The sequence below is a fragment of the Vigna angularis genome, chromosome 2 (genome assembly GCF_016808095.1).
Source record: "Vigna angularis cultivar LongXiaoDou No.4 chromosome 2, ASM1680809v1, whole genome shotgun sequence".
Taxonomy (NCBI): Eukaryota; Viridiplantae; Streptophyta; class Magnoliopsida; order Fabales; family Fabaceae; genus Vigna; species Vigna angularis.
This window is the reverse complement of record NC_068971.1, coordinates 118,007-136,290: the sequence shown is the minus strand read 5'-3', so window position 1 is coordinate 136,290 and position 18,284 is coordinate 118,007. Positions and strand designations below refer to the sequence as shown.

Genomic DNA, 18,284 nt, shown 5'->3' with positions numbered 1-18,284 from the left:
TGCAAAATGAAAATGTAAGACAAATGTTAAAATCACAGAAAACCATGACTTATGTGATTAAAAATATATCCATCTTAGCCCCATATAATGTATATTTATATCATTAAAAATAACCCAATCTTAATTACTTATGAGTACAGTTAAATAATTTTCTATCCAAAATTTTATATAATGTGATTGTAAAATAACTTTATATTACAATTTCTTGTTAAAAATGTATAAGAATATTTATTAAATGCTTATTTCTCATGCAAATAACAAATATTTCAACAATACACGTGATATTTTAAGCAATTAATGTGTTGATATTAACGCCAACAAATAAATATTAATGTTTGTAAGATGAAAATAGAGGTTCTAAAATTTTTTATTATAATATTGAGTAATTTAATCACAATTAACTTTAACAATCACTTTCCAATTTTTTTCTTAAAATATTGAAGGTAATAATATATATCTGTAACAATTTACAATTTTTAAAATGATTTTAGTTGATAAATATCACTTTTCAAGTTTTTCTTTAGAATATCAGATAAAGAATTATAGTTATTGCATAGATGCAAACATTATGAGTATAAGAAATTATTAATATAAGATAGAAGATAAAAACATACCCATTTATAATCAAGAAACAATAAACACATTTAATTTCAAAATAGTGATACATGGTAATATGTGTATAAATATCATCATATTGCTAGTTCTTATCTTCTTAAAGAACCGTGATACTGTGATACTACAATAAAGATATAGATATAGATATATAGATATATAGATACAAGATGATTTTATTTAATCTGAAGAATAGAAAAGATAGAGAAGAGACTGAAGGAGTGATCGATTACAGTAATATTTTGTTGAGAAGAGGTTTATGGCTTGACGGAGGAAGAACGAAGAAGGCGATAAGCGGAGGGAGAGCGGTTAAGACAGACACAGCCAGCAGAAGCTTTACGAGTTAGTCTCTGTTGCTCCTCTTGTTCTTCACGAGAATACTCCATTTCCATCAACACCTTGTAAAAGATATCAACCTGGCAGGGAAGAGCCAAAGGACCTTGGCTGCTGTACCCATACTCCGATTCTGCTTCTTCCAGAAGAATCTTGAACAAAGGGTGATTAGCGTACTCGGTCTTGATAACGAACCTCTGCATTTGTGGTCCAACGTAGACGGAGAAACAACCTTCGGGTGCCACACAACTGCTGTTGCTGTTGCTGTTGCTGCTGCCGCTCTTCTTTGCTCCCTTGCGGCTGGGCCAGGATCTGCTCCTCATCATCATCATGCTGCTTTTGCCTCGTCCTATCCACTTGCATCGCTCCAACGTTTTGGTGATGAGCCCTTTTCCCACCTTCTTTTTCACCATCCCTTCCACATCACTCATCTCCGAATCGATTCAGACAAAATACTAAATATATAGCAATTAATGAGGGAAGAATCGAATTGAAGTCAACCCCTGTCGTAAACTAAATTAAACATGGCCTTACTCCTCGGCCTCATTGTGTTGCTCATGTGCGTACGATGAAGAACAGAAAACTAATGTCGGAAGAACATTCGACGGTAAGACATGAGCATGATAAGAAGATATATATCAGAAAGGATCGGAAGAGAAGAGATGAAGAGGCCGCAGCAGCAGCCATCACCTTTATACTAACGCTCTACATTTGTCAACGCCACTATTTCTTTCCTTCCATTATTATATTATTGCTTATACTCACACGAAGCCTCTACTTTCTCGCTTCAGATTTTTTATTGGATTTTTTCAACCACAATTTTTCCAAAATTCTTACTTTCTATGCACCAAAAATATACTTTTAACACACATAAATTTTTAAATTTTTTTACCATTTGATACTACCTTTTCTATTTTTTATTCTCTTTTATTAAAAAATACCAAAATTTACTTTTTTTTATAATCATTTTATCTGTATTTTAAATGAATATAAAAGTGTATATTACCCAACCATCACTCATTAATTAATTTTGTTTTTCTTGCCTTCAATTTCTACCTTAGCGTGTAAGGACATGTAATGTATCACACGTCAACCTAATACATTTCTCTATTCCCCAGTTAAATCTCTCATTGTATTCTATTTTATTCCAATTACAACTTCTTAATATTCTTCTCCTGTCATCATTATCTAACCACTTTTCAGATATACCTTTTTTCTTTTCTTTTTTTTTAATCTCTATGCCAATGCATAACTAATTGTCAGCTAGTTTCATTTATTAAATATTTAATAATAATCTCCACAATTTTAAGTCAATGCCAAATTTTTTTTTAATAATATCGGCACATTTTAAAAAAATTATTACCAATGAGATTCTGCTACGCCTACAACCTTTTCTTCAAAAAAAATATTGTTAAACTTTTTTCTTCTCTCTTATTGTCACTCTAAACATATAGACAGATATAAGAGTAAGTCAAAGTATAAATAAACTAATGTCATTGAGCAACATTTAATTTTAGTGCGAGTTAATAGGTATATATATGATGATAAGTTTGGTAATTACTTAAATTATTTACTTTCCAATCTTTTTAATATTTATAACTAATATTTTTTTGTGTGAATTATTATGTTATTATAACACTTATGGTTATACTTAAATAGGTTACTAATATTTTTTTTAATATTTTTATAGAGAAATAAGAGTCCGATCCGACTTGAAAAAAATGAAGTCATTAACTAAAAAGTCTTATATAATAATAATAATTGACTCCCAACAAGTAACATATAAAAAGATAATTCTAACTTTTAATTAATCCAGTAATAGTACTAAATGAAAACTTCCAAAAAAAAAAAACCAAAACGTATTATGTTATTTTTACTCAACAAGTATCTGACTAAGCCAACATTAAATTTATGAACATAAATAAGAAAGAAAAATTTTGCTGAGGGAGTGAACTCTTGCAATGTATAGAGCTTTTTGGATACTTAGATTTCAAAGCCTTTGTAATTTCTTTACTTTAAACTTTGTTTTAGTAAAATTTGATGTTAATCTACATTTAACATAAATAGATTAGAGGTGATATCTATATCTTATACGAATTTAATTCTTATATTATTCAGTAAATTTTACATTTTCTTACTCATTTCTTGGACTAATCAACCAATCTTCTATTTATTGGAATAAGATGTAATAAAATTTGCTTATAATAATATAATTGTGATAATACCCAATAATACAATCTTGATGTTTCTGCTAGTATATATTGAAATAGTCATAAAAAAACTTTGATATTGATATTTTTGCCATGTTAAAAAGAAAAAAGTTAAAATATTAAACAAAGTAACTCGTACAATAAACTGTCAAAGAAAAATCAAATATGAAAAGAGTAGTAAAGAGAAACAAAATAATTTTAATATTTAATGCATGGTCTATTTATAAAAGAACAACAGATAATGAATTCACTATCAATAAAATTTGTCCATAATCAAACTAAAATCGTATATGCTTTACCTAAATATTATAACTTGGCACAAAAATACTCAACAAGGGTAATTATTATTTTTTTTAGATTTTGAAACTAAAATTATCGAACAAGTTTTTTTCTTTTCAAACTTATTCTCAAGATCAATTATTACCAAAACTGTTTTCAAAACTGAAACAAAATAGAACAGTGTAAAAACTTAGAACGAGAAAAAAAAAAAAGGAAGACTGAGATGATGTTGGAAAATATGAAAATGGAGTATGTTTATAATATAATATATGAAGGATGAGTGGCATTGGTAAGATGAATGAAAAAATTAGTAATGGAGCGTGGAAGGTGATTGGGAAGATTGGGTGTCTTGGGTTTCATAATTAGTGGAGTTTGGTGGACTTCACCAAATTCTTTCACTACAATCTGTTTGTTTGTAAATAAAATAATATTAATAGAGAATAGAATAGAAACTCTAACCCTTACTGTTGCTATGTGTTTTGATTCCCTTGCAGTTGATTGCGTTGAGTTGCAGTTGCAGGTGTATTGTTAACTCTGAATTTCACTGAGTGATTGATCATTGATTGGAATTTGGGGATAAACATTAGATGGGTTGCTTTTCCTGTTTCGATTCGAGTTCAAGTTCGAGGGAGAATCACAACCTCCGTTCTCACCACCACCCACAACCCAATTCCAATTCCAATTCCAATCCCAATCCCAATATCAATCTGTCTCTCCCTTCTCAGATTTCCAAGTTGCCATCTGGTCAGTCTCTTACTATTTTTTTCATCTCATTTGAAGCTATCAAATCAATTAGCTATGTAATTAGTTGAATTCTTGGGGATCCACAACACAATTCATATGAATTCTTTCCGTTGCAATTGGAATTGCAGGAGCAGACAAGTTACGGTCCAGAAGTAATGGAGGTTCCAAAAGGGAATTGCCTTCTTCCAACACCAAGGAAGGACACGGACCCGCCGTCCAAATCGCTGCTCAAACTTTTACTTTCCGTGAACTTGCTGCTGCAACCAAAAACTTTAGGCCAGAATCCTTTGTAGGGGAAGGTGGTTTTGGAAGGGTCTACAAAGGCAGGCTTGAAACCACTGGTCAGGTACAGTCACTACTTTTCACTTTCTCCACACATGGGGAAGAAACAGAGTAAATCATCACTTATCACTGTGCTTTCTTGGAATCAATGGTTCTGGTCCACTGTCAGAATATCAAAATTATTTCTTATCTTAGACATGATCTTTGATTTGGTTCCACTTCCACCAAGACCAATGAATTTGATTTTCCTTGGTCCATCGTTTTACAAAAATGCTTTTATCACTCTAAATAATGCTATACAGAGATCCATGGTGATTGATATATATCATCATATACTACCATCTATTCCAAGGGGATAAGGCCTGGTTATAAAATAGGGAAATAAAGATAGTTTTTATGATTATTTGGATGAACTTAATTCCGTAGATGTTCTGAAGATGTTGAATCATCTGTGTTTAAATCTGAAATATCTATTATTGTGCTCTGCCAAATATTTATGTTATGTTCACAAGTTTGTATTTGGCCGTTGTCTTCTGAATGATCAAGTATACATTTAAATTCATGTTTCTTCTTGATCAGATATCTTAACATTTACCACCCCCTGTGCAGGGGCCCACATTTCATTAGGTTCTTTTTGCAGCAATTGAAATGGTTTACCTTTCACACCACTAAAGTTCTGTCTAAAATTATAACTCTCCTTTTCAAAGAGACCATTCTTAATTGTAAATGCAGAGTAATCAAAGAGTTTTTATGTGGTTGAGACCTCTAGTTATTAGTGAGTCCTAACATCTGATCATTTGGCTGTGCAGATTGTTGCAGTCAAACAGTTAGACAAAAATGGTCTACAGGGTAATCGGGAATTCCTTGTAGAGGTTCTCATGCTCAGTCTTCTGCATCACCCTAACCTTGTGAATCTCATTGGATACTGTGCGGATGGGGAACAACGCCTCCTTGTTTATGAATTTTTGCCTTTGGGATCATTGGAAGATCACCTTCATGGTATGGTTGTTTAACTCTCTTCTTAGTTCTTTGATTGAAGGTTTTTAGGTTAATGTTTCTCAGATATTTAAAATTCCCTGAAAACCAAAACCAATAGCTGATATATTATTTGAGATTCTAAACAGTATGCAATACTTATACGAGAAAGAAAAATATTAGAAGTTATTACAATTTTATCATTTCCGATATTGTCAAATATTACAGAAACTTATATCCTTTAATGAAATGATCAAAACATGTAAACTACTTTATGTGTTTTGGGATGCATAAAACTGTAAATACTGCTGTGCAGAAAATACTGAAATGACATTAAATTCTGATACTGGTCACTGTATTCTTTGACACACTTTACTTTCTCTTGTATAATGACATTTCTAGGTAGTGAGTGAGCCGTTCTGCCACGCCAATATTGCCTATCTTCTTCTATTTCCCTACAATGCATGTTGTTTGTTTGTTTTCTTACGTATCTACTTAAATTGATAGAGCCCTTACTCTTGCAATGGTTTTTTGTTGTCTTTGTATCATGATTAAGATTTATATGCGGCTTTTACACCCTGGCATGAGAACATCCATGCTCGTTATGTTATATGCCCATCTAATTTTTATATTCCAAGCATTACCTCTCTAATACATAATTACTCTTTAATGGGTGAGTACCTCCACAAAGTAGCATAACACAACATAGGTAATTTATACACTCGTAACCATGTAATTTTTTGATAGAAAATTACTTATGGTTTGCATGCTATATGTAGACTGCCTTCTTAAACAATATGTAGTTGTCATAATTACAGTTGATGTTTAAATTTGTTTATTGATCTCTGTGCAGATGTTCCCCCTGATAAGGAACCACTAGATTGGAACACCAGAATGAAAATAGCTGCTGGTGCTGCAAAAGGATTAGAATACCTGCATGACAAGGCAAATCCTCCTGTCATTTATAGAGACTTCAAGTCGTCTAACATATTACTTGACGAAGCATACCACCCTAAGCTTTCTGACTTTGGTCTTGCGAAGCTTGGTCCTGTTGGTGACAAATCACACGTTTCTACCCGAGTCATGGGAACTTATGGTTACTGTGCTCCTGAGTATGCTATGACTGGACAGCTGACAGTGAAGTCTGATGTATATAGCTTTGGGGTTGTCTTCTTAGAGCTTATTACTGGCCGCAAAGCAATCGACAGCACCCAGCCCCATGGAGAACAGAATCTTGTCACATGGGTTATGCTCTATTCTCTCTCTCGTCATTATAGTTAGTTCAGACTGCATAAACTCTTGTAAATTAAAACGGTGTGGTGATTGTGGTTTTAGTTGTATGTTTGTGCAGGCACGTCCACTTTTTAACGACCGCAGGAAGTTTTCAAAGTTAGCTGATCCTAGGCTGCAGGGACGGTTTCCCATGCGTGGTCTTTACCAGGCTCTAGCTGTTGCGTCAATGTGCATTCAAGAATCAGCTGCCACACGCCCTCTGATTGGAGATGTGGTGACAGCCCTCTCTTATCTGGCCAACCAGGGATATGACCCCAACAATGCTGGCCATGGTTATAGAGGGTCTAGCGATGACAAAAGGAACAGAGATGATAAAGGTGGAAGAATACTTAAAAATGATGAAGCTGGGGGATCTGGACGCAGATGGGACTTGGAAGGATCCGAGAAAGATGACTCCCCACGAGAAACTGCTAGAATGTTAAATAGAGATCTAGATAGAGAACGTGCTGTGGCTGAAGCCAAGATGTGGGGAGAGAACTTGAGACAAAAAAGACAACAAAGTTTGCAGGAGGGCAGTTATGGTTCTACCTAAGCCATAGTTTCCTAGCTCAGTCTTTTACAACTTGGGTTGCTTAATTTTATACTTTGAGGCTATGGGGAACATACCTGGGTAACTCGACCTGCCAATTTCGGCCAAAAGATTAGGTTCTAATTTATTCAGAATCTGCCTAGTAGCCAATACTTGCAATAGCTGCAATATGTATGAACCTCATTACAAAATCTTTTCTAACATAACCTTTTGGCACTCTGTTTCCCCTAATTTCTTTACTGTATTTTTTCTGTACATCTTTCCCAGAACTAGTCATGGTCTCTAGTTTGGAACACCCTAAGTTTGGCAGCAGTAAACATGCACAGACAAAAGGCTTCTCCCATGTGTTTATGATAATCTCAATATCGGCTATAATTGTTATCAACTAGTAACGATCGTAATTAACGTACCCTACTTTGGCTTATGGTAGAAAATTTTTAAGTCTTCTTTCTTTAGTGAATAGTCTTGGTAAATCATTTTAGTCATGAAATTCACAATTACCTCAATTTACCAAAGAAGTGCAATTTTGATCTAATATTATAGAAATGAGCATTTTTTTTTAAAAATAACCTTTATGTGAAGCTGTACTTGCATGGTATAAACTTTATTTTGAAGTAGTATTATTTGAATACAATTTCATATTGGTATTTCACTCCCTAGGTCGTGTTGGTTGAGAAGTTCTGCGACACAAACACAATTTATTTAGTCTAATATAGTTTAGTGAAGTCATGCAAGGATCACACGATTTTAGTATTGTGTGATTAAAACTAAAGTTGTGCATAGGAGATAAACTTCAATATTATGTGATTAAAACTAAAATTCTGCAGGAAAAACACCACTTCAATTGTTATGACATTATTAATTGCTTACATTAAAATATTATTTATAAAAATAACATATTATTAATTTATCATTAATAATATATAATTTGATTTAATAAAAAATAACATTATTAATTTATTATAAAATTTTCACTTCAGAGTATTATTTTAATATGTGAAATGCTTTCTTCTAGTTTTCTCATCTTTTCTTGCATTGATAGTTTTAATGGTACCAGCTTTAGAGAAATATTATCTGTTATTTTTTGTGAAAAATTAATGTTATCTATTAAGAAAAAATTATTTATGGTTTAAATTAATACATAGATATTATTACATTTTTATTTTTTATAAACTTAGTTTATTGATTTTCTTTTTATTTTATTCCTTTTGTAAAAGTTTCTCAATATTGTTTAAGTTAGTATATATTTATTCTTATATTAGTCTATTTATATATAAAATTAGTTGTTATATAAAGACTTTTTTGTTTATATTTTTTAAATATAATAAGTTTGAATTGATAAAAAGTTTTTATTATTTTTTTAATCATTTTTACAACAATTAGTGATAATTTAAGAATTTAATTTATTTTATCTTTTTTAATTATGCATTTCATAATAAGTTTCGATTTACCACTTAAAATTATAAATAATTCACATCTCCATTCAATAAGCATCAATATAATGTTTGGCTCTGGTGTATGTTGCAAAGCCTTTATGATGAAGAAAGAAAAAGTTATATCCTTGCTATCTTTGCTCTAAAAACAAAGTAATAAAAAACTCTATACATGTTAAGTATGCTTTAAAATAAATGTCTTTGCTGTTGATGGTTAGCTTGGTATTAAGAGATGAATTAGTAATTGTTATATTAAAATATCATTGATGGAGAAGTACATTTATGGTGAGAAATGACAATGGTTAGAGTAAATTAACAAGATAATTAAGTTATAAATCTAGACAGCTAGAATACAAGTTAAAGAAAGATAAAAGTAGATGGGGTGATGGGAATGGTGGTGCCCACCAACAATGGCCATTAGACCCTGCAATCGTTAGGTTCATCACTTTCCTTCTCCGCCATAGTCTCTTCCTTCTTCTGTTCTTGCTCGTTTTCCTCCACATGAAACACCTCACCACTTTTCAGTTGCTCTACCTGTGCCTTCTTTTGCATTTTATCAACCTTCTTATTGCCATTCCGGTAAATGGCATAAAGCACCATCTGAATTAATCCAAGTGCAAAACCAAGTACATTTGGAAGCTACACAATAAGAACCAAAGTTGTCATTATCATTAGTGTATCCATGATGTGAGTGATTAAATACTTGTTATATTATTAAAACAATACTTACAGCAATGCATATGTCCTTGAGAAAGAGACCATAACCAAACCACATTATGGCACTCAATGTGAGGGTGAATGACAGATTGAAAGGCATAAACTCAACACTCCTTGTCCGAACAACTTGTGCCTTTTGAACAAAATCATCGCACAATTAACTAACACGCATGCATAAAATTTATCAGTGCAATTAGTGAATAGGGATTTACATACCACAATGCTGAGTGGTGCTGCAAAGACGCTAATCGAAAGAGAAACACATATCCATCCAAGAACTTGGACACGGAGGGAACCATGCACAGCAAAATGTGTGACTAAGAGGATCAGAACAAAGGACCCCACATTCATTGCCAAAAATAGCTTCAAAGTTAGCTTCTGCATAATCAACAATATATATTAGAAATCATAAAGTATATATATATATATGTGTGTGTGTGTGCTCAATCGTTAAATCAACATTCGTACCCTAGCATCCCTTGCCGCATAGGTGATGTACAAGATGATGTAGATCATCTCAATCACACATCCAAATGAGTTAATGGTCAAGAGAAGAAAAGCGTCTTTTTTTAGTAAGGCATAGTATAACCAAAGCATCGAACTGAACAATGCCACCAGGTAAGGCAGTGACTGAAATCCCTCGGTTGATTTCTTCTTCACTATTCGGTAAAATGTTGTTCTGCAATATTTTACGTAAATGTACATTCGTTAACCAAAATCAAATTCAAATCTTTTTCTATTTTCAAGTGTCAACTGAAAGGGTTCATGAATATATACTTACATTGGAGCCAAGAATACCAAAAACGAAATGACGTTACCTGTGCATTATAAACAGAAACAGTAAATTATTTTGTCCAGGAACAAGGTTAATGCATGACATACGCATGAAAAGTGTGGTTCGATTTTTTGTGTATGTATGATAAAAGATTGATGGAAGTGCAGGAAAAACTTAAATGATAGTAAATAGTATAATTCTAAAAAATGAAAGGAAAGGAATTAATAGTGGAAGGAATAAAGTCCCCAGTAGCTGTTAAAGAAGGAGATTAGAGAGGCTTATATAAATGATGTATGCATGCATTGATTGATATTGTATATACCTAGCATGCCGAAAGCAAAGGCCAAAGTACTGTGGCTGATTGCCATTGATGTTGATTCTGCAGAAAGGAGTAGTGGTAAGGCAAACTTAACTAGTTTCTTTGAAAAGCTGAATGCCTAAATCTCATGCAAGAACTGACGTTGCTGATGATCTCGTTACATGCCCACTATTTATATATGCAAAATGAACGAGTGAGCTAGCAAAGTAACGATAAAATAATAAAAGAAAGGAGTATCTGCAAATTAAAATATACCAAACATAGGTACGAGGGTGGCATCACTGTTATTTCACAACCTATATTAAATACCGTATCATACATGCAATATAGACTTGGGAGATTCTCACTTTCCATCTTTATTTGTTTACTTTTTTTGGAGGGGAAGGTCACAACTGATCACAGCAAGTTGCAAGATTCTTTAACGTTACTGAGGTGGATCGAGACTCAAAAACTACGGGTATATATATATATATATATATATATATATATATATATATATATATATATATATATATATATATATATATATATATATATATATATATATATATATATATATATATATATATATGGCAGGTACCGTAAAGTAAAGTCGGCAGCTATTAGAAATTTACATTTAGGATTAGTATGGTTAAATATAAACTTACATGTACCAATTTTAATTTTTTAAAGGGCACATTGTATAGTTGGAGAATCATGGCAGAAGGTAGCAGTTGAGAACATCCTCGGCCACAGCCCACACTGAGGTTGGCCGGCCAATAATGTCAGGTCGTGTAATGTAACTGCTTCAACTCCACAATGGATCATTGATACATCAATAACTATTATTCCTGTGAACCGAGATGTGCTACTTAATCATCAATCACTTGATATTAAGATACAAAAAAAGAAACAAAGCTACACCTTTTATATCACAAACATTTAAAAAAAAACATTTTACAAAAAAAATTAGTATAATTTGAAGTTTCTCTTATTTTTTTTTTCTCTAGATATAAACACTGATGATTATGCATTGTATATAGTTAGAAAAATGATATCACATAAATTTCTTATATTTATTTAACATTATTCTTTCTTATCTTTTACACTTTTCTCTTTTAAAAAATACAAAAATTCATTTTATTATAATTATTTTATTCTTATAATATATGTAAAAAGTGTCTCTCTCTACCATTACTCAAATAGTTATTAGTGTTATACATGGAATCCTATTTAATATAAAAAAGGATTCACACGGCATAGCTTTTATTGAGTACAACAGACAGAATTAATGAGAGGCGAGGGTTTGTGTTTGACCTGGAAAGGGGAGGATTCGTATATAAACGATGAGAGGAGGAGGAGGAGCATGGACGAGATGTTAAAGAAATGGAGATATGGGTCCCACTCATTGTTTTCTAAATGCTTCTTATATTTTATTGATTTTTTTCCTCGGAATTTTCAGGTCGCCTTTTCCTGAATCAATGGGAGAGAAAAGAGTTTGTTAATTAGCATGATGAGCTCCATTTTGGCGCAGAAAGCTGATTGAGTCAGGTTCACTAATCATGCTTCACTTTGGCAGTGAATGATGAACAAATATATATGTAATAAGCTTTGATTTAGTGGTGGGCAGAGACGAGTTGAAGTTTGTGATGCAGAATAAAATCAGGGGTTACAGTGAAACATCCATGAGTGATGATGCTTTTTGCGCTGTAAATGAATCCTGATTCTTCAAAGAATAAAATCTGTGGTTAGTGATGAATAGCTAATTAAGAAAAGGTGACCATTAAACGTTAGAATAGTTCAGAGAATCCTGCATATTCCACTCTATAAACAACAACGTCAAGGTTTATTTACTTTCCCATAGAGGTCCTCCACCATCGGTTACATGCTAGCTTCTTCTACCACTCTTCTAATCACTAGACACGTAGGTCCTATATCTTTTTCTACAAAATAAATCATAATCAACCAAAGCAACATCAATGGTAGCCACATGTCTACTCAGTCAACCACCACATTGCTTTTATACTACCAAATACCTATGCTTTCCCTTCTCCTTCCACTCATTAAACCTTACTCAAATAATTATAAAGCAGAAGTTCTTAGGAAACAAAGTCCTACGTTGATAAAAAAAAATGGATATGAATTTATAAAGATTTCTTTGAAATAGTACTACAAACAAATTCATAAGAATTTGACCCAAAAAAAGACATAAAAAAAATGAACTTCCTTCTATAATATAAGTGTGATTTATATATGCTTGCATTTTTTTAAATATATTTTGATAAAATGAATTTTATTTGTAGATAATACTAATCTTACGTACTTTTATTTCATAATACATGTTAAAGAAAATATAACAAAAAATTATGTTTGATTTTTCAGTCTGGAATGTTTCAAACTCAACTGGAAAAGAAAATCAGCTCCAAACGTTGTTCTTAAACATAAGTGACTGAGTGCAATTGACAATTTTCAATTACTAGGACTGTGTTCTGATTTTTATTAGAATAGTCAAATCAACTTTGAGTTTTCATTCAACAATGTATCAATATATGACATTTTTTGACGTCCAATAAGAAGCGAAATTCACTTAAAGCTATAATTAATTGTTTTAATCTAAAAATACAAGCTAGTTTTAACTTAGAATGACTAAAACTTGAATACTCTAGTTTGAAACCACTTAAACTTTGAACCAAATTACTCTACTTTTATTTTACTCCCTTAAGCGGTCCTAGTCTTCCTCCTTACGTAACATTCATAAAGAGAAATTTAAATCATTACTTACTAATATATTCATGATGAAAAAGGATAAGTTAAGTTTAGTATAAAAAAATTCTTTGAACTCAAGAAATAATCATATTAATTATTCTTATAGATAATTAAATATGTAAAATAGATGTAATATTTTTTTTTGTAAGCTTATGTTCATCCAATTTTGTAAATTTTAATTATCACCTTATTATTTTCTAAGTTCCTTTACTTTTCAAAATATTATATTTCTAAAATGTCATATACCCATATAAGTGTTTAGATTTTTCCTAAGAACAGAAATAAAAACATAAAATATAAGTTATATAATAGAGAAAAACTCTAATTTGAGTTAGCAAACTCTAATAATCCTCAATATTCAAACACTTTAAGATGGACGTAACTTGGGAGGAGAAAAAAAGGAAAACATATACTAAGAATTTAGTAGATTTGGCAAGAGATGGAAGATATGCGTTGGCCAAACATCACTAGAGTACATTTATTTATACAGTCACCAGTAAAGTTTTAAAACTATAATATAGTTGACAATGTAAGGGAAACGTTGTTTTGACACATTTTGCAACTAATTCAAGAATATAGTCACTAAAAAAAACTTTTGTACTTATCATGAAAAAGAATAAAATAGTAAATATAAAATGTGGATACTATAATTTATTAGGTATCAAAATGGTGAAATCTCAATCCAAAATCATCATGCCATAAATCTCTCGTCAGTGAGCTAAAAATAATTTGTCCAACTAACTCTCATCCGAAATCTCATTGCTATATACTTATACAACATTATGAAATGTAACTGAGAAGAAATTAATCCCAAAAATGTATTCAATTTAGATTGACTTTATTTTTTATGTGTCTTTAAAATATATTGATTTTGAAATATTAAAAAAATTGTATTATATTTAAAATATCAATCCCATTTGTACAATCAGCCCAATTAAATCCTAGGTTAAATTGATTTATTTCATTCATATAGATTTTCAGTTTAAAAGTAATCTCTCATTCATTGTTTTTTTGGTTTTTCATTAGTCGTATAGGTGCCCAACTTGCTATATATATATATATATATATATATATACTTATGATGACGAGAGGAGTAACACAAAATATATATATTCATTTGTAAACTTGTTTATTTAATTAATTAAATAAGTTTAAATATAGTACTGAATTTATTTCTTTAAGTGATCAGTTAAGTTCAAATTTTACAAACTCGACATTAACAACATGTAAATATTTATTTATTTAAATTGATCGGATATTATGAAATTTTTGACTTAATTATAAAAATATAATAGTATAGAATGCTTGGATTTTCAAGCATGTTGACTAGATATATATATTTAGAAAATTAATATTTTGACGTTCATAAATTTTTTACATAATATTTAATATTACTCTTTTTTATTTTTTATTCTTTTGTTTAGAAAAATTACAAAAATTTACTCTTATTTTATATTTGTACTATGTGTCATATGTGTGAAATGAATATGTAAAAGTATGTCCTATGTCTATATTTATATGTAAATTATTATCTGGTACTAAATTATTTATTAAATTTAAAAAAAAAGTTGAAACTAACTGAAGAAATAATGTTATGACAATGACTATAAAAGTGGCAGTGAGTTAAATAAGTATAATTCAAATCTTATTTGTTTTAAAACGAGTCAAACTATAGCTCAAGTTGTCCATAAGACACTTTCAAAGAAATAAACCAAACTTGGGGGACGAAATTTTTACAAACCAAGCCTAAAGTGTAAGGGCTCTCTCAAACACGCATCAGTGAGTTAATATTACCTAAGCAATAACTAACGTGGCCGTAAGTTTGAAATCCCTATTACATGCAGATAACTACAACTTAATGGAACACAAGTACGTAGATAGTGAAGACATGATCCTCGTACGTAATGAATCATTCAGACCTCGCACTCTTGTTTCTTTTTCTCCTCTCTTTCAACTTGGTTCTTTTTTTCTTCTTCATCTTCCTCCACGGGAAACACTTCTCCAGTTCCCATCGGGCTCGCTACAACAATGTTCTTCAGTGGCTCTTGTGGAATATTCTTTTCCATTTTATTACTCTTTTTATTTCCTTTTTTGTAAATTCCGTACAGCACCATCTGAAGCAACCCCAGCACAAAACCAAGCACATTCGGGAGCTGCACAGGAAGAAAAAAAAAACAAAATAGTCAGTCGCTGAATGTTAAAATAATTCATCCCTTGTATTTGTACGACAACACTTACAGCTATGCATATGTCCTTGAGAAAGAGACCATAACCAAACCACATTATGGCGCTCAATGTAAGGGTAAATGACAAATTGAAAGGCATAAACTCTACACTCTTCGTGCGAACAACTTGCGCCTGCAACCGCCAGAAAATAAGATATAAACAAAGTTTGCAATGATCATTTGAACACATGGATCAACTAAGGAATTATGCGTACCACAATGCTGAGTGGTGCTGCAAAAACACTGACGGAAATGGAAACACAAATCCATCCCAGAACTTGCACACGAAGGGGACCATGCACGACAAAGTTTGTGACTATCAATATCAAAGCAAAGGAGCCCATGTTCATCGCCGAAAACAGCTTGATGGTCAAGTTCTGCAGTTCAAATAAACAAACAATTTTAGTGTTTAAATTGGTGCCGACATGCATGCATATATATGATCAATCATTTTATTAATAAGCAAAGTTTGTCTGTGGTTGAATACCCTAGCATCCCTGGTTGCATAGGTGATGTACAAGACGATGTAGATGATCTCTATGACACATCCGAATGAGTTAATGGTAATGAGGAGAACAGCATTTTTTTTCAGCCATGCATAGTACAACCAAAGCATTGAGCTGAATAATGCTACTAAGTAAGGCAATGACTGAAAACTTTCCGTTGATTTCTTCTTGTATATCCGGTAAAATGTTGGCCTGCAATATTCAAACATGTTCAGTTTTAAACCTTTTAAGGTTATCAATAACCTAAATATTGTTTAGTCTTTTCTTTTTCTATTTTAACATAAAACCATTAACTAAATGCAATTAGTCACAATGAATTCGTTGATAGACAGATAATCATTTACTTACACTGGAGCCAAGAATACCAAGAACGAAATGACATTACCTGCATGTGCATCAAAAAGACAACCATTCGTCAGCAAACATTTTTCTGATACAACCCAACCACACAGGTAGAAAAGGTCTATTCACTAAGCCTTTTTAAAGAAATATATAATAAAATAATTAGGGTGAAGAAAAAAAAATGTTCAGTTAAATATTGAATTTTGACCAATCGCTAAAGCATCAGAATAACCGACAAGCTGGTCGAAAACGAAGAGACACCGCAATTGGTGTGTTTGGTAACAAGTGGTGTGAGAAGTATCTAATATCATTGTGTTTACTGCATAATCTGATATTTTACGAAAAAAGAAAAAAACTCTCTTGCATATATATGTCTCCTTCATGAGTTGTTTACTTATTTTATAAGTCTCATAAGATTAAAAGAATAACTAAAAAACTCATTATAAGAATCAGAAAAAATAGAAAAAAATATAGACAAAAAAATCAAACTATATTTTTTTTTAAATTGAAAAAAAAAATGTCAGTATGGTGAAGAGGCGGATGAGTAATAAAAAGAATGGTTGGTAGGTTGATATATACGTACCCAGCATGCCAAATGCAAATGCCAAAGTATGGTGAGTGATAAGCATGTTAGGTTTGTTTTTGAGTTTGGGGGGAGAAAGGGAGAAAGTTTGAGTTGAACTGAATGTGAGGGAGAGAAGGTGGGTGGTGATGGTGAGATGGTGTCACAATACAAGTGTATATATACACAGAGTTGATGAGAAAGAAAGCAGCTAGAAAATAAAAATAAAATAAAATATATTTATATATATTACATATATTGTTCCGAGGGCAGGGGAAAATATGCCTTGTGCATTTTTAGTTGGCATCGTAGATTCCATGATTTTAATTTGTGTCATTCAGTGATCATGTATGATGATCAGTCAATACGCGAAGATAGAAAACGTACGACAGGACAGAATCAGCATTCTTCCATTCCACTTTCTACATTCCTCAATCAACGTATCCATTCACGTCACTACCATTAATTAAGAGTTCAATCAAACAAAAAAAGCAAATAATGGTCAAAAGCTCACTATGCAAATTATGCATGCAGTACAATAATCAAATTCATTTCTATATTCCAACTATTCAATAATTGACGTCCCAAGTGTTTTATTATGTATGTAAAATAGGGCAAAAATAGAAGTTGCTTTAACTGGATTAGGAGATCAGAAGTCAAACACTACCAAATTCATTCCAAGTAATATTCATATTCATCTTCTTTTTCTTTTATTTTTCATCCTATTACTTCGCATAACAATCATTTCTTCACTTTAATATTTTTCTTATATTGAAAAATAATATGCTCTCAAAGTAATTGAAAAAATCAAATGAAAATGCATTTCTGTAATCAATTATAGAGGTCTATAATTTAAATTATAATCACTGATAATTAATTATATTAATATTATAATCGATTATCAATAAAGTAGTAGATCTCTTAAACGATTTGAATGTTAAGTAATCGATTACATCTTATTATAATCAATTACTAGATGTAATCGATTATCAGACCTAAAAAATATATGTGGGTGTACAATTTTATCTTTTACAATGTCTCATAACCAAAGTTACACACTTTCATACGACTTCACCTTTTACAGTTAATTTTTTTTCATTTAAAATCGTGTGAAAGCAGCAAAACTTATTCATAACTGTAATTTAAATTTTTTTTTGTATAGATCCGTAATATCAAAATTGTTTTTGACTAAAAAGGTAAAAGAAAAGTATTAGTTCCCGTAACAATCATTTCTTCACTTTAATATTTTCCAACAAGTGTTTCAAAATAATGTCTGCCAACTTCTTTTCCTTCTTAAAATGATTGAGTTTTAATTGTAGTTTTTGTGATTTGGATACCATTTGGTGGGAAATAGACATCTGTCTTGAAGGTGTTAATCAGCATCGTGATGGAGCACCATGAAA

At 31.3% G+C, this 18,284-nt stretch overlaps 4 protein-coding genes across 4 annotated transcripts; 1 reads left to right on the top strand and 3 right to left on the bottom strand.

Moving 5' to 3' along the window:
* Positions 1–734: 734 nt before the first annotated feature.
* Positions 735–1,637, bottom strand: LOC108321681 (auxin-responsive protein SAUR72). The gene has a single exon (XM_017553502.2). It carries the CDS (start codon positions 1,374–1,376, stop codon positions 870–872), a length of 507 nt encoding a protein of 168 aa, XP_017408991.1. The 5' UTR covers positions 1,377–1,637; the 3' UTR covers positions 735–869.
* A 2,090-nt stretch (positions 1,638–3,727) lies between these two features.
* LOC108321725 (serine/threonine-protein kinase PBS1) lies at positions 3,728–7,488 on the top strand. Its single transcript, XM_017553570.2, has 5 exons — positions 3,728–4,178; positions 4,307–4,524; positions 5,270–5,459; positions 6,289–6,680; positions 6,787–7,488. The coding sequence occupies exons 1-5, from the start codon at positions 4,022–4,024 to the stop codon at positions 7,258–7,260; spliced, it is 1,431 nt and encodes a 476-aa protein (XP_017409059.1). The 5' UTR covers positions 3,728–4,021; the 3' UTR covers positions 7,261–7,488.
* A 1,477-nt stretch (positions 7,489–8,965) lies between these two features.
* On the bottom strand, positions 8,966–10,624 carry LOC108321676 (bidirectional sugar transporter N3). The gene is made up of 6 exons (XM_017553498.2): positions 10,505–10,624; positions 10,189–10,225; positions 9,876–10,086; positions 9,624–9,785; positions 9,421–9,540; positions 8,966–9,329 (listed from the first exon to the last, which is right to left on the bottom strand). The coding sequence occupies exons 1-6, from the start codon at positions 10,548–10,550 to the stop codon at positions 9,108–9,110; spliced, it is 798 nt and encodes a 265-aa protein (XP_017408987.1). The 5' UTR covers positions 10,551–10,624; the 3' UTR covers positions 8,966–9,107.
* A 4,292-nt stretch (positions 10,625–14,916) lies between these two features.
* Positions 14,917–17,012, bottom strand: LOC108321673 (bidirectional sugar transporter N3). The gene is made up of 6 exons (XM_017553495.2): positions 16,903–17,012; positions 16,326–16,362; positions 15,959–16,169; positions 15,687–15,848; positions 15,485–15,604; positions 14,917–15,399 (listed from the first exon to the last, which is right to left on the bottom strand). Exons 1-6 carry the CDS (start codon positions 16,946–16,948, stop codon positions 15,160–15,162), a joined length of 816 nt encoding a protein of 271 aa, XP_017408984.1. The 5' UTR covers positions 16,949–17,012; the 3' UTR covers positions 14,917–15,159.
* Positions 17,013–18,284: the final 1,272 nt, after the last annotated feature.

What these genes read in the sequence shown, in the direction of transcription:
- LOC108321681 (XM_017553502.2), bottom strand. Translation starts at nt 1,376, where the DNA reads ATGAGTGATGTGGAAGGGATGGTGAAAAAGAAGGTGGGAAAAGGGCTC.
- LOC108321725 (XM_017553570.2), top strand. Translation starts at nt 4,022, where the DNA reads ATGGGTTGCTTTTCCTGTTTCGATTCGAGTTCAAGTTCGAGGGAGAAT. An exon ending in GATTTCCAAGTTGCCATCTG is followed by an intron (nt 4,179 to 4,306) that starts GTCAGTCTCTTA and finishes TTGGAATTGCAG; the next exon opens with GAGCAGACAAGTTACGGTCC. An exon ending in AACAGAATCTTGTCACATGG is followed by an intron (nt 6,681 to 6,786) that starts GTTATGCTCTAT and finishes ATGTTTGTGCAG; the next exon opens with GCACGTCCACTTTTTAACGA.
- LOC108321676 (XM_017553498.2), bottom strand. Translation starts at nt 10,550, where the DNA reads ATGGCAATCAGCCACAGTACTTTGGCCTTTGCTTTCGGCATGCTAG. An exon ending in TTGGTATTCTTGGCTCCAAT is followed by an intron (nt 10,087 to 10,188) that starts GTAAGTATATAT and finishes AAAATATTGCAG; the next exon opens with AACAACATTTTACCGAATAG. An exon ending in TCAAGGACATATGCATTGCT is followed by an intron (nt 9,330 to 9,420) that starts GTAAGTATTGTT and finishes CTTATTGTGTAG; the next exon opens with CTTCCAAATGTACTTGGTTT.
- LOC108321673 (XM_017553495.2), bottom strand. Translation starts at nt 16,948, where the DNA reads ATGCTTATCACTCACCATACTTTGGCATTTGCATTTGGCATGCTGG. An exon ending in ATTTGCATTTGGCATGCTGG is followed by an intron (nt 16,363 to 16,902) that starts GTACGTATATAT and finishes ATGCACATGCAG; the next exon opens with GTAATGTCATTTCGTTCTTG. An exon ending in TTGGTATTCTTGGCTCCAGT is followed by an intron (nt 16,170 to 16,325) that starts GTAAGTAAATGA and finishes TGAATATTGCAG; the next exon opens with GCCAACATTTTACCGGATAT.